This window comes from Lagenorhynchus albirostris, chromosome 10 (genome assembly GCF_949774975.1).
Source record: "Lagenorhynchus albirostris chromosome 10, mLagAlb1.1, whole genome shotgun sequence".
NCBI lineage: Eukaryota > Metazoa > Chordata > Mammalia > Artiodactyla > Delphinidae > Lagenorhynchus > Lagenorhynchus albirostris.
In genome coordinates this window covers 90,898,570-90,922,439 of record NC_083104.1, presented here as the reverse complement: position 1 = coordinate 90,922,439, position 23,870 = coordinate 90,898,570, and the positions used below count along the sequence as shown (strand labels likewise).

General features: G+C 39.1%; 1 protein-coding gene across 1 annotated transcript in view; it reads right to left on the bottom strand.

Annotated features, from left to right (window-relative positions):
• Positions 1 to 23,870, bottom strand: part of KIF13A (kinesin family member 13A) — a 215,431-nt gene that overhangs the window by 73,071 nt on the left and 118,490 nt on the right. The window contains 3 exon segments of the mRNA XM_060163623.1: positions 6,106 to 6,193; positions 8,902 to 9,082; positions 9,944 to 10,036. Of these exon segments, the coding sequence (XP_060019606.1) occupies positions 6,106 to 6,193; positions 8,902 to 9,082; positions 9,944 to 10,036 (362 nt within the window).

Sequence of the window (23,870 nt, the reverse complement as noted above, 5' to 3'; positions counted from 1 at the left end):
TTATGGTTTCCTTTGTTGTGCAAAAGCTTTTAAGTTTAATTAAGTCCCATTTGTTTTTGTTTTTATTTCCATTACTCTAGGAAGTGGGTCACAAAAGATCTTGCTGTGGTTTATGTCAAAGAGTGTTTTCTTATGTTTTCTTCTAAGAGTTTTATAGTGTCTGATCTTACATTTAAGTCTTTAATCCATTTGGAGTTTATTTTTCTGTATGGTGTTAGGGAGTGTTCTAAATTCATTCTTTTACATGTAACGGTAGTTTTCCCAGCACCACTTATTGAAGAGGCTGTCTTTTCTCCATTGTATGTTCTTGCCTCCTTTGTCGTAAATTAAGTGCCCATATGTGCGTGGGTTTACCTCTGGGCTTTCTATCCTGATCCATTGATCTATATTTCTGTTTCTGTGCCAGTACCATACTGTCTTGATTACTGTAGCTTTGTGGTATAATTTGAAGTCAGGGAGCCTGATTCCTCCAACTCCATTTTTCTTTCTCAAGTTTGCTTTGGCTATTCGGGGTCTTTTCTGTTTCCATATGAATTGTAAAATTTTTTGTTCTAATTCTGTGAAGAATGCTATTGGTAGTTTGATAGGGATTACATTGAATCTGTAGATTGCTTTGGGTAGTACAGTCATTTCCACGATACTGATTCTTCTAACCCAAGAACATGGTATATTTCTCCATCTGTTTATGTCATCTTCGATTTCTTTCATCAGTGTTTTATAGTTTTCTGAGTATAAGCCTTTTGCCTCCTTAAGCAGGTTTATTCCTAAGTATTTTATTCTTTTTGTTGCAATGGTAAATGAGAGTGTTTCCTTAATTTCTCTGATTTTTTGTTGTTGGTGTATAGGAATGCCAGAGATTTCTGTGCATTAATTTTGTATCCTGCAACCTTACCAAATTCATTGATTAGTTCTAGTAGTTTTCTGGTGGCACCTTTAGGATTTTCTATGTATACTATCGTGTCATCGGCAGTGACAGTTTTACTTCTTCTTTTCCAATTTGTATTCCTTTTCTTTTTCTTCTCTGACTGCTGAGGCTAGGACTTCCAAACTATGTTGAATAAGAGTGGCGAGAGTGGACATCCTTGTCTTGTTCCTGATCTTAGTGGAAATGCTTTCAGTTTTTCACCATTGAGTATGATGTTTGCTGTGGGTTTGTCATATATGGCCTTTACTATGTTGAGGGAGGTTCCCTCTATGCCCATTTTCTGGAGAGTTTTTATCATAAACGGGTGTTGAATTTTGTCAAAAGCTTTTTCTGCATCTATTGAGATGATCATATGGTTTTTATTCCTTAACTTGTTAATTGTTGTATTGATTTGCGTATACTGAACAATCCTTGAATCCCTGGGATAAATCCCAGTTGATCACGGTTTATGATCCTTTTAATGTGCTGTTGGATTCTGTTTGCTAGTATTTTGTTCAGGATTTTTGCATCTATGTTCATCAGTGATACTGGTCTGTAATTTTCTTTTTTTGTGACATCTTTTTCTGGTTTTAGTATCAGGGTGATAGTGGCTTTGTAGAATGAATTTGGAAGTGTTTCTCCCTCTGAAATTTTTTGGAAGAGTTTGAGAAGGACTGGTGTTAGCCCTTCTCTAAATGTTTGACAGAATTTGCCTGTGAAGCCATCTGGTCCTGGACTTTTGTTTGTTGGAAGATTTTTAATTACAGTTTCAATTTAATTACTTGTGATAGGTCTGTTTATATTTTCTAATTCTTACTGGTTCAGTCTTGGAAAATTGTACCTTTCCAAGACTTTGTCCATTTCTTCGTGGTTGTCCATTTTATTGGCATATAGTTGTTTGTAGTAGTCTCTTATCATCCTCTGTATTTCTGCAGTGTCAGTTGTGATTTCTCCCTTTTCATGTCTAATTTTATTGATTTGTGTCCTCTCCCTTTTTTTCTTAATGAGTCTGGCTAAGGGTTTATCAATTTTGTTTATCTTCTCAAAGAACCAGCTTTTAGTTTTATTGATCTTTGCTATTGTTTTCTTCGTTTCTGTTTCATTTAATTCTGCTCTGATCTTCATGATTTCTTTCCTTCTACTGACTTTGGGTTTCTTTGTTCTTCTTTCTCTAGTTGTTTTAAGTGTAGGGTTAGATTGCTTATTTGAGATTTTTCTTATTTCTTGCGGTGAAACTGTATTGCTCTAAACCTCCCTCTTAGAACTGCTTTTGCTGCGTCCCATAGGTTTTGGGTTGGCGTGTTTTCATTGTCATTTGTTTCTATGAATTTTTTACTTTCTTCTTTGATTTCTTCAGTAATCTCTTGGTTATTTAGTAGTGCACTGTTTAGCCTCCATGTATTTGTGCTTCTTACAGTTTTTTTCCTTTAATCGATTTCCAATCTCATAGCATTGTGGTTGGAAAAGATGCCTGATACGATTTCAATTTTCTTAAATTTTCCGAGGCTTGATTTGTGACCCAAGATGTGATCTGTCCTGGAGAATGTTCCATGTGCACTTTAGAAGAAAGTGTATTCTACCACTTTTGGGTGGAATGTTCTATAAACATCAATTAGATCTATCTGGTCTATTGTGTTGTTTAAAGCTTGTGTTTCTTTATTTTCTGTTTGGATGATCTGTCCATTGGTATAAGTGGAGTGTTAAAGTCCCCTTCTATTATTGTGTTACTGTCGATTTCTCCTTTCATGGTTGTTAGCATTTGCCTTATGTATTGAGGTGCTCCTATGTTGGGTGCATAAACATTTATAACTGTTATATCTTCTTCTTGGATTGATCCTTTGATTATTATGTAGTGTCCCTCCTTACCTCTTGTAACAGTCTTTATTTTGAAGTCTACTTTATCTGATACGAGTATTGCTACTCCAGTTTTCTTCTGATTTCCATTTGCATGGAATATCCTTTTCCATCCCTTCACTTTCAGTCTATATGTGTCCCTAGGTCCGAAGTGGGTCTTTTGCAGACAGCATATATATGGGTCTTGTTTTTGTATCCATTCAGCCAGTCTGTGTCTTTTGGTTGGGGTATTTAATCCATTTACATTCAAGGTTATTATCAGTACCATGCTCCTATTACCATTTTCTTAATTGTTTTGGGTTTGTTTTTGTGGGTCTTTTTCTTCTCTTGTGTTTCCTGCTTAGAGAAGTTTCTTTAACATTTGTTGTAAAGCTGGTGTGGTGGTGTTGAATTCTCTTAGCTTTTGCTTGTCTGAAAAGCTTTTGACTTCTCCATCAAATCTGAATGAGATCCTTGCTGGGCAGAGTAATCTTGGTTGTAGGTTCTTCCCTTTCATCCCTCTAAGTATATCCTGCCACTCCCTTCTGGCCTGGAGAGTTTCCACTGAAATATCAGCTGGAACCTTATGGGGAGTCCTTTGTACGTTATTTTTTGTTTTTCCCTTGCTGCTTTTAATATTTTTTCTTTGAATTTAATTTTTGTTAGTTTGATTAATATGTGTCTTGGTGTTTTTCCTAGGGTTTATCCTATATGGGACTCTCTGTGTTTCCTGGACTTGGGTGACCATTTCCTTTCCCATGCTAGGGAAGTTTTCAACTATAATCTCTTCAAATATTTTCTCAGTCCCTTTCTTTTTCTTTTCTTCTTCTGGGATCCCTGTAATTCAAATGTTGCTGCGTCTAGTGTTGTCCCAGAGCTCTCTGAGACTGTCCTCAATTCTTTTCATTCTTTTTTCTTTATTCTGCTCCTCGGCAGTTATTTCCACCGTTTTGTCTTCCAGGTCACTTATTCGTTCTTTTACCTCAGTTGTTCTGTTATCGATTCCTTCTAGTGTATTTTTCATTTCAGTTATTGTGTTGTTCATCTCTGTTTGTTTGTTCTTTAGTTCTTCTAGATCTTTGTTAAACATTTCTTGTATTTTCTCAATCTGTGCCTCCATTTTATTTCCAAGATTCTGGATCATCTTTACTATCGTTACTCTGAATTCTTTTTCAGGTAGATTGCATATTTTCTCTTCATGTATTTGGTCTTGTAGGTTTTTACCTTGCTTCTTCATCTGTGACATATTTTTTTGCCGTCTCATTTTGGTTTTGGTTTTTTCTCTTTATGAGTGGGATTGTGTTCTTGTCTTACTGGTTGTTTGGCCTGAGGCTTCCAACACTGGAGTTTGTAGGCTATTGGGTAGAGCTGGGTCTTGGTGCTGAGATGAGGAACTCCATGAGACCTCACTCCAATGAATATTCCCTGGGGTCTGGGGTTCTCTGTTAGTCCAGTGGTTTGGATTTGGAGCTCCCACCACAGGAGCTTTGGCCTGAACCTAGGCTTGTGAACCAAGATCCCGCAAGCCACCTAGGGCGGCAAAAAAAAAGAGGGGCGGCGGGGTGGGGGGAGGAAGGCCTTGGCTGTGGAGGGTGGGGCCTAAGCAAGGGCAAGGTTTGGGTGGTGGGTGGGGCCAATGCTCAGGACCCACAGGGCTGGAAAAGGCCCTGGGAGTTGGCGGGGGTGGGGGTGGGGCTTAGGCTCAAGGAACAGAAGGGTCCCAGGCGTGCCCCCCACCCCTGGTCTCAGAGGGCAGGGGACCTCACCTGGGAGCCCAGCAGGCTCCCTGTGCCCGAGTGGGAGGGGCAATCGCCCTCTACTCCTCTCCCACTCCTCCTGGATGGCTCCTCCTGCCTGCCTCTCCTGATCTCCCCAGCCTCAGGGGTGCCGATCCTGTCTGGCCTCCACTTCTCCTCCCCCCTCAGTCCCCCTACATCCTACTGGTTCACTTTGGGGTTCCTCTCATCTCCTTGTGTGTCAGAGTCCCCCACCAGTGGCACACAGGCACCCAAGTTGTGGGGAGACGCTAACTCCGCGTCTTCCCACACCACCATCTTGACTCCACTGCTCCCCCATTCTTTCCATCCTGCAATCGTCTTCTTCCTCTGTTAAGTACCTATTCTTCCCTTTGCAAGTTACTAAGGAGAAAAGAGCTAATATTTATTGAGCATTCCAGATACGCAATAACGGTAGTTACCTTGTTTTATTCTAACTCTCCTGCAAAGCTCTCTACTGCTTGATTATTTGCCTCCCTCCTCCAACACCGTGGCTCTCCCAGGACAGGAAACTTTCCTTCTTCGTCTCTGTACACCTGCTTTAGGACACCCAGAACCTATGGCTCTTAAACAATTTTTGATGAATGAACTTTATAAAATAAGTATTTTCCTGATTTTACACACAAGGACACTGAAGTTCATGGAGGTCAAATAACTCTTCCCACACCTAATAAGAGGCAGAGCTGAATGCAAATCACAAATTCCTCAGCTCTTACTAATGAGTAACAGGAGGAGACAGACACTGATCCTTATAACACTGAGCTACGAGCCAGGCACCTTAGCAGAAGTGCTGACTTAGCATCTTCATGCCAGAGGGGTCTTCATTCATTTCAGGATCTCAGTGTTTTCAAAGTAATGACTGCACTTTATTTCTGATCTAAGCAATAACAGAACTGTCTATGTTTAAATGGCTGGAGAGAGTTATCTCGCAGATTAATTTTAGTCCTACTGAGTCTGAAATGATGCAAAGATAAACACAACACATAGATGGTACTTCTAAGTGGAAGGATATATTTGCTCATTCATTTATTTATCGGTATTCTTCAGCAACGGACAGCAGTTTCTTTTATGGGATTTCCAAAGTAATGACAATAAAAATAGGGACAAAACATAGAGCCAGGACATGAGAAAGCATAAAAGTCAAGGAGTAGGAAAAGGAAACGGGTTAATGGTGGAAGGATCGATTCAGAAAAATAGAAGAACCCGAAGAGTGAAAAGTAATGGAAACTAAGGCAGGAGACCCTGTCAAAGAGAAAGGGTTGAAATAACTACCAAATACTGTTTACATTTGTCCAGAAGGACATCACTGGAAACTTCAGGGAGAACTGTTTCAGCAGAGTGCTATGAGTGAAAATATTCAGCAATCTCAAAACACTGGGCCTCCCAACAATACGGCAAACCCCTCACAACCAAGCAGGCTGAAGAGTGTGATTAAAGCCCTTTCCTTCTGTTTGGGGTGGTTAATACTGGGTTTCTGAGACCATGAACGGCATCAATATGCTACAAAGCATTCACATAAAAATATATTCAATATTACCTTATACTTCAAGTTACTGTCAGTTTTTAAATGACTTTCTTTTTAATGGCACTTACCTCAAAACTAGTGACAGCCAGTTGGGATAAACCATCTACATACGGTCCCAAAACTTTATGCTCTCGAACTTTAAGAGACTGTCTACTCCTTTGAGAGAAAGGAAAAAGGAATGAATGAGTCAGACCCAACTTGAGCTTTTCTTTCTAAAAAGAAAGTACTTTTAAAAGTACTCAGAAACTAAGATTGCAATTTCAAAGGAATTTTTTTTTAACAATCAAAAAGTATTCTAAAAGCCATTTTATTTGGATTAGCAAAACAGCATTCCTTATGAGGAATGTCTTTTATACTCTGATTTCTATTTAAAGTAACGTACTATTTAAAAAATTCTATCTCTACTCCCAAACTAAACAGCCAGTACACAGAATACTACGTTAGGCCAACTTGCTTTAGTAGATGAACTTCAATTTCATGTGGGAGGAGGGAAAAAAAGGAAATGAAGCAAAGAACATGCCAGAATTGAATTTAACCTTCAGGCTATTCTATAAATAAGCATATTCTCAGTAAGTAATGTCTTAAGGTTTTGAGCAAGTAGTGAACAATATTAAAGTGTTTTAATTTACCTTTTCAGATCAGCAGCATTGATTTAAGCTGCTTCTGTGCTGACCATTTTATACAGAAAGTAATGTTATAGTATAGTAGCTGTTTGTAATTACTGATATTTATCCTATATTTAGAATTGGCTCTGCTGGTGAAGATTTTAGGGCTCTTTTGAATTTTTAAATGGCAATCCTGGTTTGGGACCCATGTGAAGAGCTTATCAATAGATAATTGAGATGAAAAGCAAAGCTATAATATATATTATAGCCATATTGTATACGTCACCTTTTTCATCAGATACTAATCACTTTTCAAATCAAGGGCCAATGCTTGGCATCACTCAAGTATGGAAAAAAGAAACTAAGAATGAGCACTTCGCGAAGTCTCGACATTGTTCCCTAAGAATCTCTCGGTTATCTCACTGAATCTTAACCTCACAATTCCACAAAGTAGGTCTTACTAACATTATTTTAAGGATGAAGAATGCAATGTGACAACAAGCAATTCTGCCGTACTCTAAACAAGGGCAGACCAAGTGCACAGTTTCAAGAGAGCTGCTTTGATGCCCAAGGATTCAGAACTCGGCTCAGTCTGTTGGCACAACCAGAGATTCTTTAATGCTATTCATGAGCAAGAAAAAATAAATCTAGCACAATATCAAGTGCTTCTGATGGTGTCTAACATCTGGGATTCTTGTACACTGCTGGTGGGAGTGTAAACTGGTACAACCGTTTCGGAAAACAGGTTTGCAGTACCAAAGTTGAAGATGCTGTAGCTTCTGACCCACAATTCCACTTCTGGATGTATTCCCTAGAAACTCCTGCATTTGTACACCAGGAGGAATGTAGTACAAGAATGCTCAGAGCAGCACAGTAGTGGTAAAAAGTGGAAACCACACAAATGACAGGAGACAGAATAAATAAATTATGGTATAATTATACAGTGGAATACTAAAGAGCAGTAAAAATCAATAAGTTATTACTTCATATATCAGAACGAATGAATCATTGAGGGGAAAAGTAGCAAGTCACCGAAGGACACATGTATTATGACGCCACTTACACACAGTTAAAAATTGTGCAAAATTATGTGTAAACTCTTAAAGAGGAGGAAGATAATGAGAAACATAAAACTTGTAATAGTAAAAAAAAAAAATTCGTAATAGTAGGAATGGTAGGAGTTGAAACAGTATCAAAGAGGAGTACACAGGTGGCTTCAAAAATATCAGTCATGTTCCATTTATTAAGCCAAACGGTGAATAGGACAGTCATTGATTTTATTATTCTTTAAACCTTACATATATTGTAAACGTTCTTTCATATGCGTTAAACAGTTAATAACTAAAACTATTTCTGATGGTTGGGTCACTTCCTTTCCATCTATAATTTTTATCTTATGCCTCTAATTATACCCTTGATTATACAGCTGCTAAAAACATTTAAAAATATTTTCATCATGTTATATAAAAAATTCAGGATATTGAATTGTATTTAGAGAAGAACCTAAACACGCATACCACACATCCACCCCATAGATTTGAAACACAGGATCAAAATGCACCAAAGCGTTAACAGCAGTTATTTCTGAGTGATGGAATTATAGGTCATTTTTATTTCTTCTTACATTTACCTACTTTCTAAATTTTTATATATATTATTTTTAAATCAATAAAAATTTTAATTAATAAAAAGGTAAATGGCCCTCTCCTTCCTCTACGAAACAAACTCATCTGGTTTTTATCACCTAGCTTTTAAAAAATACAGATGCCTGGGTTTCTCCCTGGGTCTACTGAATCATAAGCACTAGAGCGGGGGCTCAGGCCAGTGTATCCTTAAAAAGCCTCCCAAGTGATTCCAGCGTACATCCCTGGAAAAGAATGACTTGCTTAGGCTGGGTCATTTGAAACCTTCAACCACTTTGCCTCCAATTTAGAGGTGCTACTTTCCAACATAAATGGAAGGACCAATGTGTCATTTTTAACTCAATTTTTATGAATAAACCATAGTGGCAAAAATAACAAAATAGTAAAAACATCCTTTTAAATGGCATATGTAAGCAACTTTATACACGAATATAGGATAAACTATGAATACCAGATATACCAACCGGCTTTGAGAAGCTGATGATTTCTCAGTAAATGAACTGACACTAGAGTACCGACCAAGGGCACAATTACATACACTCACCTGCAACTTTAACTTCAGGATCACTTAAAATTATTACCCCTACGACAAGGTTAATTTCAACCACTAACTTACCCTTTGGGGTCTAAAAGATCCCGAACTTTCTCATTATAAATTTCCATATAGGATACTTCAACTTTAAAGGTCTGTGACTCATTTTGCTCCAGAGAGATCCTTTGAAATAAAGCACAGCAGAGCCTTGGAATGAGGCCCCGCTGCTCAGCATTGCCCATCATGGAGAAGGATTTTCCTGAGCCTGGAGAAGGGCAAGCAGAAAGAAAGGAGGATGGAAGAGGAAGCAAACTGTAATGCTTCAGCTACACAAGTGTTTCATACACAGCAGCCGAGGTCACACAGCAGAAGCGGACAATTTGGCCCCCAAAGGCCAGTCCCTTGGACACCAAGGCTACTATTCTTTCTATTATACTCACGGCCTCCAGTTTGACTTTCACTGTGAGACCCAGAGGGCACCTCTCTTACAGATGGATACGTACAAATGTAAGCACTACAAATATGTAATCTTTAAAAGTACACATGGTAAATATCAAATATCACCATCAAGTAACATTAACAGTATTTTACCCACAAAATATCAATATTTCACATTTGTGAAAGTGCTTTGACATATATTCCCCTAATTGTCCTGTGATGTGACAATAGGCAGTATTGTTATGATTTATTGATTTATTCCAACTTTATAATTGAAATGATAGTGGCTCAGAGGGCTAATGGCTGAGCCACTAGCCTGTTTTTGTTTAATATCCTGGTGAAGTCCTCTAGATGATACTAAGAGGATGATACTAAGAGTTTTTCTACAGTTTTTCACTATAACATTTATACCGAGAAACTGGTAATTATTTTCTTAGTTCAAATACAGGTTAAAACTATAATTTAGGAAAATGACACTTAATAGTTTAAAACTAGCTTTGCTCATTAACACTAAAATTACTCAGTTACCACAACTGTCAAACCTTCAAAATGAAGATTACTTTTGATCATCTAATTCAGCCAAACCCGTGAAGTCAGAAGCGTTTTTCTATGGTTTCCCGAAGTGTTTTCTATATCTATGTTTTAAGAAATGCACATTTAATATCTCTGACTGTAAGTGGCTACTTACCTGTCTGTCCATATGCAAAAATGCAAGCATTATACCCCTGAAAGGCTTTCTCAAGAATTCCTTCCCCAAGGCACTTGAAAACCACTTCTTGACCTAAAAAACAAAACAAACAAAAAAACTAAAAAGACTGATTTTTCTTGACATATTTGTAGTAATAACCGAGCCCCAGTCATTAACACATTCTCTCAATCCAAAAAGATGTTAAGTGTATTGCATATCTACTATGTGTAGGGCTGTGGATTAAAGAACTTATTGTATTCAATTTTGCTTATCTACTCTTCTACACTATAGCTCAGTACCTGGATCCGTTCATGATTCTACCCACTGTTTCCCTCTAAGACATTTCTCTAGGCCTTCAAGTTTCCTGTCCATTGTCTGTGGGCCGTATGGAAGCATCATTTGAATTTGGTTTAGTTTCTTTTCCTGAGTTAGTATGAAAGTGTCATTCAACACAGATTGTCTTATCTCCCCATGTGGACTCTGAGCTTCCGACGAGCAGGAACCTCATCATCCCCATCTTGGTATGTGTGTGCACCTCTGCCCCCAGCACGGTGCTAAGTCCATGCCAGACGCTGAGCAGCTGTTCACCGCTGGTGGAGGGGATGTGCTGAGCACAGGCACCTCTCACCTGTATTCCCAGAGGGGATCTGGGGACAGGTTCCCGTCTGTGAGCCTGTCTACAGCTCACTGTGGCTCTTGGGGGAGTGCTGTCATGTACCATCTATACTACGGTAGTGCCCAGCTAAAGATTAAGGTGGGAAAATCTTTTTAAACGCTTAACGAGGCATTTACTACCCTTTGAAATTGTTGCCTTTCTAACATTCAGTCCCCACCATTAAGACAATTAAAGTGATTTTCTCCTTCCTCTGTGCAGAAACTACTGCTTTAAGTACCTCTTTCCTCTACTGGAATGAGAAGCCCCTGATGGATGTCAGACTATAATCTGTTTATCTTTGTAATCCTAGTGCCTAGTACAAAATGCTTAATAAATGTTTGTCCAAGAATGAGTCACTTTAATCTTTTTATCCAAATGACAATTCCTTTTACGTTTGGAAATAAAGCAATAGAACATAAGCTTTTGGGTATGTTTTTCTTTGATGCATCTGATTTTAGCAGTCTCTTGTTATATTATGACATATCATGGTTGCAGAATGGGACTCTTAAAAGTGTAAACATGAAACAAGTAATAATATTTCTGGGCTTCCCTGGTGGCGCAGTGGTTAAGAATCCGCCTGCCAATGCAGGAGACAAGAGTTCGAGCCCTGGTCCGGGAAGATCCCACATGCCGCAGAGCAACTAAGCCCGTGCACCACAACTACTGAGCCCGCACTCTAGAGCCCACGAGCCACAACTACTGAGTCCATGTGCCACAACTACTGAAGCCCGTGCACCTAGAGCCTGTGCTCCGCAAGAGAAGCCACTGCAATGAGAGGCCTGTGCACCGCAACAAAGAGTAGCCCCCGCTCGCCGCAACTGAAAAGAAAGCCCAGGCTCAGCAACGAAGACCCGACACAGCCAAAAATAAATTAATTGATCAATTTAATTTAAAAGAAAAAGAAATAATATTTCCAATCATTAGGTTGGCAAAAAAAAAAAAGCAACCTTGACAGTATCAAATATAGCGGGATTGAAGAAATAGGTATTTTCATAAGCTGCTGGTGGGAGAATAAACAAATGCAGCTGTTCCAAGGAAAACCTCACAGCACCAAGAAAAAGGAATATGCCCAGGCTCTCTGACCCACTGTGAGGCATCTGCCCTAGAGACTCACTCCCACAAGAGACCCCTGTAAAAGGATGTTCATGGCAGCATTATTTATAATACTGAAAGCTGGAATCAAGTTAAATGTCCATTAGTAAGGGAGTAGATAAGTAAAATGTATTTTATATGATGGAATATTACACACCATGTTTAAAAAAACAAGCAAAACAAATCTATGTGTGTAAACAATGTAGAATTCAGAAACATTGTTGAGTTTAAAAAAAAAGTCATGTTCAGACTGTACATATAATGTAAAAATTTATGTCAAATAGTATGTATAATATCTATGTGTGTTAAAGTAAAAAAAAGAAAAAACTGGATCAGAAGAAAATATATCAAATTTATATAACATTATTTCTCAACTATGGACTTCTACCAAAGAGGCATTTAAAACATGTTAGTGAAATATGTGGATTTTTTAAAAAGGGTGTAACTGTAAGAGGCTTCCTAAAAATACGGTTTGTTGTGAAGACTACCTAAAGATATGTGTGTATGTGCACACACACATAAACTCGGAGGATAATAAAGTATTGCCAAAATTCTTATCCACTGAAGACACACTTTCAGAAATGCTTTTATGTGGTGGGAATGTAAATTGGTACAGCCACTACGGAGAACAGTATGGAGGTTCCTTAAAAAAACTAAAAACAGAACTTCCATATGACCCAGCAATCCCACTCCTGGGCATATACCCAGAGAAACCATAATTCAAAAAGATGCATCACAATGTTCACTACAGCACTATTTACAATAGCCAGGACATGGAAGCAACCTAAATACCCACTGACAGACGAATGGCTAAAGAAGATGTGGTACATATATACAATGGAATATTACTCAGCCATAAAAAAGAACAAAATAATGCCACTTGCAGCAACATGGATGGACCTAGAGATTGTCATACTGAGTGAAGTAAGTCAGATGCAGAAAGACAAGTATCATGATTATCACTTATATGTGGAATCTAAAAAAGGGGGTATAAATGAACTTATTTGCAAAACAGAAGTAGAGTCACAGATGTAGAAAACGAACTTATGGTTACCAGGGGATAAAGGGGGGTGAGGGATAAATAGGGAGATTGGAACTGACATATACACACTACAATATATAAAATAGATAACTAATAGAACCTGTTGTATAGCACAGGGAACTCTACTCAATACTCTGTAGTAACCTATATGGGAAAGGAATCTGAAAAAGAATAGATATATGTATATGTATAACGGAATCACTTTGCTGTACACCTGAAACTAATACAACATTGTAAATCAACTATAGTCCAATAAAAAGATGCTTTTATGTTATAGTTAAGTATGATAGAGTCTTGTGCTAAGAAAATATCTGACCCATCCTGTTGCTGATCTTTGATACACATCGATATTCTTTTCTCACGTGTTTTCTCAAAGGACCTTCCTTATTCCACGTGTATTCCCAAGGCCTATGCCAAAACACAGGCTTAAATCTGGACCTAAGCCCTGTAGTGCAGATGATGGGGAATTAAACACAGCCTGTGCTCAGGCTTGTGAGAATTGATGGTGGTCCTCAGCCAGGACCCAAATGCCATCAAAGGCACTGAAAAAACACCACTTTCTTGGCACAAAGAGATGAATGGAGCAATCTCGTTTGATCTTCCACACTGGTTAACCAGCCCCCATAAAGGGAGTAGGGTGAGGATGGGGACAAGATGCTTTAAGACGGCTAGGTCCAACATCCTGACTGTAATTCATGATTTTGATTCATATTTCGTAACTTGGAAAAAAGCAAGAGCTTGAGTTGATGGAAGGACTCAACTGCAGAGAAGCACTGTGGTCAAAGAGCCTTTCACCCTGGCTTCACAGAGCCTGAAGTCATTAACCAATCAAGGATTTATATCTGTTCTTTTATCAGGTAGTGAAATGGATTACTTTCTGGTTTCTGCTTCTGATGCTGAGTAGGCTGGAATTATGAGGAATTATTTTCTCAATGTTTTTGCAAGGGCAAATCACAAGTCTTCTTTTTCCTTGGTAGGAATCATCTTTTAAAACCAAAGATCATTAACTGAAAAAAAACAAGAATGAATGCTACAGAGCTACGTGAAATAGGTTTATGATGTGTCAGGTGAAAAACCCAACACCATCACCAGCCAGGGTGGGTATACTAAAATTGCACTAAAAACAAAAAATGATCAAAGAATGCTCCAGGATATAAAAAATACAAGAATGAATTTCAGCTTGGCCTGTTTCCAAATTATTGCAGATACTAAATAGGATACGAATTAACCTATTTAACTTGTATACTTTTATTATGTATGCTGCTAAGAAGAAAAAAAGTATTTTTTTTGTCAACTGCCCCGTTTGCAGTGCACTTTCCGTATTCTATACTGCTGAATCCTTGCAATGCCTTGATATGGACTGTGATCAATAAGGAGATGGGGTGGTGGTGAGGGCAGCACTCTGAAAGAGTAAGTCATTTGCCCAAGATGGGGCCACCAGCGAGTGGCAGGGCCTGTGGGTGTTGACTCCCAGATGGACTGAGGCCCATCCATAATCAGTGATTCAGGCTTCATGACACTGGGAATCAGTTATTCCCACCTCTGGTCTCCGTGGTATGTTTGTTTTTTTTTAAAAAACAAACTCCCAGAACTCAACACACTGCAGTATTTCTTTTTTTTCCCCCATGTCTGTCTCTACCACTGAGTTGTGAACTCCTTTGAAAACAGGAGCTGTTGCATCTTAGCAGAGTACCTGGCACACAGTACACACTCTTATTTACTGAATTGCTCTGGTGACACTACTGTTTTTAGACTAATGTGTATTTAATTGGGCGTCCCTTTCCTCATTAGTGATGACGGAGGCATCAAAATATTGTTGGTTGAACTTAAAAAGTTAATTGTAGGGTTTACACTTTGGATAAAGTATGGCTGTTTTTAAAATTCTAATGAGCCCCTCAAGACTACAATAGTCTTTGTTAAATAAGGCCCTGGGGTGTGAACAGACGTGTCAACATAATATGTAACAACTAATCGAATAACTTTGATAAAAATTACATATTACACTTTTACTGACATCCATAGTTACCTCCTAGACATTGAAACAAAATATATACGACTGAAAAAAATAAACCAGTCTCTTTGATTTCCACTAAATGTACAAATATGCTTTCCAAAAAGTCAAGTTCTTTTAGTTAGATATTTACGGTTACATTTGACAGACAGAATATAATTGAGATTTACTGTATTTAATAAAGTTTTAGTTATAACTAGGAAAGGAAAACATTCTGGGAAACACAAAATGGAATATGAAAAAGTAGAAGACAATTATATTGTGTTTCTGGAAAGAATTTTTCTCCTTTCCATCTTTAAATAGCTATCCCAAAACACAATTTATAAAAGGGAAAATACAAAGAATTATATTGTAAAGTTCATGTATTTTTACAAATCTAAGCAAGACTGGATTCTAGAGAGAATGGAATCCATTTTGTCTACGACTTCATGTCTCAAGGGGAATTTATTATCTTTTAAGAAATAATGAATACTTTCCCACCTCTACAAAGATTCATCAACATTAACATTTTTAATAGCTCTGCTTAATTTCCACTGTCTACTTAACATGCAATTTATTAACTGATACAACCTATTATAGATACTTAGATTATTTCCTTTTTCTTTTTTTCTGCAATATTTATTCTTACACATTTATCTTTGTACACTTTTCTATTGACTTTACTAGGCAAAACTCCAAAAAAAATCAAATCACTAACTCTCCTAGCAATGCATGAATCTTTTCTACACCTTCAACAACACTGGCTATTATCATTCTTCCTGGCTTTGACTAACAGAAAAAAAAAAAAAAGCCTTTTGTGTTGTTAAATTTAAATTTTCCTTTCCTTAGGTTATTGTCCATTTGTATTTACTCTTCAGTAAACTGACTATTTGGGTGCTATGTTTATTTTTATAAATCAATTGGTTTAGTAATTGATTAAGTATTAATTTTAAAATATCCATCATATATTAAGGATATTAACCTTTGGTCTATTATATATTGTACATATTTTTCCCCAATCTGTCATTTACCTTTCAGTCTTATGTTGTTCTTTGTCATACAAAAGCTTTTGGTCTTTCATATTCAAATCTCTCATCTTTTCCTTTATGATTTTCATCTATATGGTGTAGGTTATGCTTCCAAAATCATTCTGGATTATTATTACCCCAAATTACATAGTTATTCACCCATACTTTCTTCTAGTTTTGTTTTTGGTTTTTCCAGTTTTATATCCAGATCTGAATTCTACTTCTTATCAGCTATGTAATCTTGGGCAAGATCTCCTTCACTAGTAAAACAGGAATAATAGTTGCTCTCTTACTGGGTTGCTGGTATGATTAGATAAGGCAGTACAGTAAAGCACTTGCCACAGTGCGTGGCCATTAAAAGTCTAGAATATATTTTAGCTAATATCCATAATTAATACCATCTCTTAAATCTTTAATCAACTATAATTAATTTTGGTGCAGAAAAGGAAGTAATCATCTAATTATTTTTCCTTCAATAGTTCCTCTATCTTTGCAACAATTCTGTGAGGCAATCCAATTTTAAAGATAAAAGACACTTACTCTTAGAAAAAAAAATTAAAGGAATCATTTATTGCTACTTCTCTAGCACCTCTAGTGGTCCCACCTTTAAAATTCCACTGACCAAATGTAATGGTGGTATACTCACACGTGACAGAAAGAAGGGGGGTGTGTGTGTGAATGTGTGTGTATGTGTAGGGGGGGTCATGATGAGAAGAGGAAGAAGGAACAGTATCATTAATTATTATCTGGGCCAGAATACACCAACCCATGTTGTCCAGTGGAGGAAAAATATTTACCATTTTTTTATAACATTAAGATATCTCAGAAAGGTAGAGGGAAAAAAACAACTAAATAAATCATATCAATAAAACTGAATGCAAACAGACTCTATAGAGCTCCCCTTATTTTTTTATTCTGGTGCCTTTGTAGCTCTATGAATCCCTGGCTGGGGTTATACTTAATCAATTCTTTGGTTTGCTGACTTTCAGCCACCACTGGTAAAACAAATGATTATTTGAAAAAAGTGAAGACTGTCAACCAAAGCCGAAAAATGCCCTGTAGACTCTATACGGTCTTCTGTCCTCCTCAGCATAACCAGTTTTCCATGAAACATGAACAGTGGCTACACTTCACTCTGTGATGGACAGAAAATATTAACCATCAAAGACCCTTATACAGTCTATTAAGGAGAGTCTGGTTTATCCAAAAGACTGAAGGTGTTTTTGTTTGTTTATTTGTTTCTTTTTACTTTGTTCCTTTTTATTTTTTAAACTCAGCAGTCCCTTTTTTCGGCATAGAAAAAAAGCAATTTGTCAACTGCTTTTAGAAGCTTAGTTCACACACACACACACACACACACACACACACACACACACACACAGAGCTATTTATGCTGGAGAGTGGGAATCAGGGAATCCATAAAAGATGCACTATCCCTACCCTAAATGTTTCCCGACTCCAGTTCACACTCAAATGGGACGAAGTGCCACTTGTCTAGGGAAATACGTACCAGCCCAGAAGGGAAACGGAAGGGCAAGCTCAGAAGTCCTGAGGGGAGCAAGAGGACCTATGAGAATCTGTTTCTATCCCAGACAAACCACACAAAGGCACAACACAGTCCAACCCAAGACCCTGTGACTTTTCCGCAGGACCCCTGCCAGAGGGGAGATGGCCACTCTACAGAAGTCAGCTCCACGTGCCTGGCACGGGGAACCCACAGGGTCTCACTTGTTCATAACCATGACAAAGATGCCAATTTCCTCTGTGGGGTTTATGATTAGACTCCTATAGCTGTGTGGACAAGTCTTAAAACCCAGGCATGCCCAAAGCAACCACAACACAATGTCAGAACAGTAGAGAAGGTTCCTATATGGAATTTCTGCAAGCAAAGTCACAGACCTGACCCACCCAACCCTGAGTCACACATGATAGAGCTCTCTGAAAAGCTAACACCCTGAGTCTCCACACTTGTGTGTAACCTGTCCCTCCTGGGAATAGCAGCAATGGCCTCAAAGCTACCAGGCGTGTGCATTGGGAGCTCAGTAACCAAGGTAATTCTCTCACTGCAGCAGGGCTCTGATAGCAAAGCACAGAAGAGAAACTAGGGATGGGAGGGAAAGTGCATATCATGCATATGCTGACACTTGACTGCTTACGAGGAACAGGGTGAAACATCACAGTGGGCTATGCTCTAGGAAATGGGAGAACAAAATAAGAGGGCATAACCTTGTTTTATTCACAATCTGCATGAACCAAGGCAGTCTCACATAGATCATGGCTGATCAAAGCACTAAATACGGAGATACAAGACTGGACGTGACATGTGCACAGAATATTTCTAAGGTAGCGGCGTGGAAGAGCAGCCGGGATTTTAACCCGATTCTATCATTTTAAACAGAATCCCCAGTTTTCCTTCTTTTCCCCATCTCTTTTTTCACTGGAGTTAAGAGTGAAAAAAAAAAAAGGTTAAGCTCAATATTTATGATCTGGAGTTCCTGGGCATGCGCGTCTGGGAGGGTGTTTTTCCACTCCTAACCGGGCTGACAGCACTAGCGACTGTGATGAGTCTGGACTTGGCAGGTGGCCCAGCTCTAAATCCGAGCACCTGGACAGTGCAAGGCCAGTCAGGCACCTCACACATACCTGAAGGGGCGAGGAATGCCGAACCTGGACGAGGTTTCAGGTAATCTCTCCCTCAAACAGTGCAACTCTCAGAAACTGTCACATGTGGTGACTTTAAACCCGGTTTAAGTTAAATGACCAAAAACTACAGAGCTTAGATAAAGGAACTAGGGCTTTAAAGGCTTGACGTGATGATAGGAGATTTAAGTTTTAATAAACTATAGAAGATTGCCATTAAGGGGCTTGGTAAAACGACCCTGAGAACCTGGGCCTGGAGGGTAAAGGTAGACATGGGGCCATTTTCCACAGTGGCATCTGGGAGCTATCAGCACTGCAGTCCTCAGGAGTTTTCCTTGCAGCACGGCCTGGGTGACTCGCCCAGATGGATGTTTCCACCCCCTGACAGCGCTGGGGCCAGTCATGAGCTGGCAGTGAACCTCAGCTCCTTTCTTTGTTGCCGTATAAAGTGGCTGAGTCACAGAGGAGGGGTCAGGCGTCGGGGCCCCGGATGAAAGAGCTGTGAGGACTGTCTCACAGAGAATGCATTTTGGAGTGATTCAGGAAGGTACTTTCACATATAACAACACCTCTACCTGCTCGACAGTGTTTGCCACTGTGTTTCTGTGACACAGAGGCAGACCTGACTCAATATCTCTTCTGGACTGTGGGGTGCACAAGATTGACAGCACTTGAGGGGAGGTGAGAACAAAGCCCAAACCAAACACAGGCATTCAGGACTCTGGAGAACTTCTGACAGGAGGGAGAATGTTAATAGTATTATTCCTGGCTAGGTTCCAAGCCAGAGTACTCCAATAACATGATTCCCTAGGCACAGCCTCTTGTTGGGACGAGAGAGAAGAGAGGAGAGCCTGGGATTGCAGTAGAATCTATAAAATCTTCACACATAACTGTCATTGACCCAAATCCACATTTACCACTGCTTTCAGCTCTCTTACAAGTAGCAGGGCCTCTCTGAACCTCAGTTTCCTCATCTGTAAAACGGGGGCAATATCAGTTTCTACCAATTTGGTGTTTTGACAATTAAATGACCTGCTGCAGATAAAGGGATGAGCACAGTGCTGGGAAACTAGTGCTCAGAACTCTATTGTCTATTGTTGTTATTATTATCCACCCCTCTAAACACACTTAACTAAGTTAAGTGATGTCTCTGGGCGCCAAGAAATACTCTAAGGAATAGATGTCGACAAAGAAAGGAAAGTGGAAGAAGGCAGGGCTGGATGGGATTAAAAAATCTGGGAGTAGAGGTGAGAAGAAAGAGAAGCATACACACACACTCTTGTAAAAAATTTAACAGTGTCAGCCTAGCTTACTTTATCTCAGAGAAATTTTTCTTAACTGACCTTCCCTTACCCGATTCTCTCAATTAACATTCTCTCTTCCATCTGTAAAATACACTGACGCATGCTTACTGCACACTAAATCACCCAACTGGTAGACAACTCTCTGGACTCCCACCAGCTGAGTTAGGTTCTCACAAAGGGTCAGTTGTGTTTGCTCCTGAACTGGTTTGTGTCAGTTACACTTCTCTGTAATTACATAACTAACAAATGCAAAAAGAGAGTTGCTGGTTCTAAGAAAACTAGTCTGGATGCTGAGGAACAACTGGATAAAGGTGAGCCCCTACAGGACTGTCAGGTTAGGTATGGGTAAGAATTTGTAAGACTGTAAAAGAGAAAGAAAAATCTAGAAGGATTCTGCAGTCAGTGTTTCATAAATGTCTTTTAAGATGGCATGCACCATTTATAGTGAATCTCTAACAAACTTTTCACATAGTCAACTACTACTGCTTCTCATAACCACAGGGAAAACTTCCACAGTTTTGATAAACTTAACAGCTAACAATTACTGAGTATTTATTCTACACAAGACACTTGCTGAGGTCTTCATATACACTTGAATAGTAAAATAATGAATCAATACAATATGCTCTAACAAATATTTTGGAAGTCTGCTTAAAAAACTGGTTCTATTTTGGCTACTGTCAACTTTTAGAATGTAAATTTTGATGCACAGTTAAACAATATGAAACAGAAACCATTTCTACCTCTGAGCCCATAAACGCTCCCATCATAGGAACAGAATCAAACATGGCTATTCTCCCCACGGCAATAGCCATAGCTAGGAGGCACTCAGCTGTCCCTTCACGGTACAAAGCAACGTTAGCAGAACAAGAATCAGGCGTAGAACGTTTCTCCTGAATTGCAGGGTATTACAATGCCTGAAAACACAGGTTTCAGCAAATCTGAGCGACATACCATATGGTGAGAACTGTCATATAATTTGTAAGTCAACAGTTTAGAATCTCTCAGGTCAGGAAATGTTCTTGTCCATATAGATACCCAGATATGCCACCACTAGACTGATTTTTATTTTTGGTATGAAGATTTATAGAAAAACAGGTTTATGAAAAATATTCTCCTGCTAGGAAGAAAAGCAAAACCAAGGTTACTGGAAGTCATTGTTATTTAACCAACATGACACATTTTAGACAGTGATAAAAAATGTATTGATTTATTATCGAGAAGGCCTTAAATGAAATTAGTAGTGATTTAAACATTTTAAAAGGCCTATTATCTGTTATGATGCTCTCAAGTTTATCAGTATTCACTATAATAACATTATAATCCTAAATGTTGATCTACGGGTTTTTTTGTTTGTTTGTTTTTTAGTGGGCCTCTCACTGTTGTGGCCTCTCCCGTTGCGGAGCACAGGCTCCTGACGCGCAGGCTCAGCGGCCATGGCTCACGGGCCCAGCTGCTCCGCAGCATGTGGCATCCTCCCGGACCAGGACACGAACCCGAGTCCCCCGCATCGGCAGGCAGACTCTCAACCACTGCGCCACCAGGGAAGCCCCTGATTTATGTTTATGTGTATGTATATATGGGCTTGGGGAGAGGAAACGGATTTATGTAGAAATCCCATGCTGTGGGTGCCTAATTTTGCAGGTTACTTCTGCTTTTTCTTAGCCCTGGCACAAGGGTTTTTGCTTAAAGATTCAGAATTATGCGCAGACTTGCTAACCAAAAGGTGGTAATAAGAGATAATATATTTAAATTGTGAAATGTCTCAAAGCATGATTCAATGCAATTCAAATGGCTTAACAAACAAGCCTTTGATCTGACTCTGAAAAGTCCACTGCAACAGCTGTGTGGCCAGCATAAAATGTCTGATTCATGTTTAATCTGAGAGCTGGAAGAGATCTGAGATCATTCTAGGCAATACATTCTCCTTCCACAGATGAAGAAACAGACATCCCCAAAGTTTAGCAGTTTGTGACAAAACCAGGTCTCATAAATACCAGCACACACAATGCATTTTCTCTCCAAAGGACTGATGCTACTATCCTTACTACTGCTACAACGTGACAGTGATAAAGATGATGATAAATATTTCTTAAATTTAGTTATTTATTTATTTTTGGCTGCATTGGGTCTTCGTTGCTGCATGCAGGCTTTCTCTAGTTGCGGCGAGCAGGGGCTACTCTTCGCTGCGGGGCGTGGGCTTCTCATTGCAGTGGCTTCTCTTGCTGCGGAGCACAGGCTCTAGAGTGCAGGCTCAGTAGCTGTGGCACACGGGCGTGGCTCCCGGGCTCTAGAGCGTAGGCTCAGTAGTTGTGGCGGAGGGGCTTAGTTGCTCCGCGGCATGTGGGATCTTCCCGGACCAGGGCTTGAACCCATGTCCCCTGCCTTGGCAGGCGGATTCTTAACCACTGCGCCACCAGGGAAGCCCCGTGATAAATATTAAGTGAGCATTTCCTGTGGTTTAAGTACTTTACATGAACAGGTCATTTAGTCCTCAAATCAACCCTACGAGATCAGAACTATTATCAGCCTTATTTAACCTAAGAGGAAACAAAACTCACCAGACCTTACATAGATAAAAGGTGGGGGAGGCAGGACTGGAACCCAGGCAGTTCAATTAAAAAGCCCACATGCTTCCACCACTCCACCCAACCCAATGCAGTGCCATTACACCTACTATAGAATTATGGGTTTCTAAATCAGTCTGAGAGTGGAAGCTCTTGCTTGCTATAGCTTTTAATGAGTAGAGTAACATAAAACATAATTGAGAATTTAACATTTGACACACCCCATGAAACTGAGAGCCTCTCTTTGCTCTTTCAATCCATGCACTCATCTGTCTCTCTCCCCTCTCCCTCCTCCTCTCTGCCCCCCAAGTTTTGAGAGCTGCCTCAAGAGCTCTGATTCAGTATCAATGATGCCATTATTCATGGAGTCTGACAAATAGGTCAGTTTCAGGAACTATGTGCTTCCCCTTCTCCGTTTCTTCTATGTCCCATCAGAGAATGAATACTTCTATCTTAATGTTTCTATTCACAATTAAGAAGGAATTGCTTTTTTTTTAAAGAGAAGGGAAATCAAACTATACTCCAATATAAAATAAAAATTAAATTTAAAAAAAGAGAAAGGAAATCATATTAGTATAGAAACCAATCAACTAATCTACTAGTGATATATTCACTAGGCAAATTATTTACAATGAGTGCAAAAAACCCTGAAAGAATAATAAGCAAGAATTTTACTTTTTGCTGAGGTGGTCACAGAATTGGTACAATAACGGCGATACCTAAAGAGTAAGAAACTGTCTCCTCACCTTTTGTAAACAGACTCTGCTCCATCGACCAAGAGAACCCTATTTCAGGGTTAATACCAGAAACATGGTATTCGATGTGATCACGCAAGCTAAAATTTAGTAAAGTTTAAGCTATCAAAATGTTAAAAAATCATTTTTATCTTTTAAAATACTTTGGCACATACTATTTGTAATGAAGAGCTACAGAAATCGAGTTTCACATTTTAGTTTTATCATCTGTGCTTAATAAAATTCTCTCTAGTAAAAAAAAAAAAGTTTGTCCTACATTCAGAGGTATGAGTGATACACTGCAGAAAGCTAGAATGGTCTCTATGGGCAGTAATGGAGGATGTGATTGTAGAGATACGGAAAAGAAAGAGAAAAACAACCTTCCTAAAGCATTATTTTAGCCCCATTACTCCAATAGCCCCTCCCCTATTTTTCCCCATATCATCTACATTTCTTAGTCTAGCTTTTAAACTTTCTTATTATTTGGCCTCACTTAACATGTAAAAGTAGGTCTCCCACTGATTCCCCCCCAAAATGCATCTTTTGCTCAGACCAGTGTTATACACCATGCTCACTCCTACTTCTGCATCCTCACTTACAGAAAAGCCAAACGAAGTTATCATTTATGGGCACCTTCCACTGGTCAGCTCATTAAGTTACCTACTGAACCCTTATAACAACATGTAAGATAGGTATTATCACTGCCATGTTTCCCATTTTACAGGAAAGAAATTGTAACTCAGAGAGATTAAATTGTCTAAGAGAACCAAAGCAAGCTTCCTGAGACTTAAACCCAGGGTGGAGTTCAGAGTCCGTGTGCTTTCCTTGACACTGTATTGCTTCCTCTCGTCTGGATGCCCTCCATACTGCCCCGC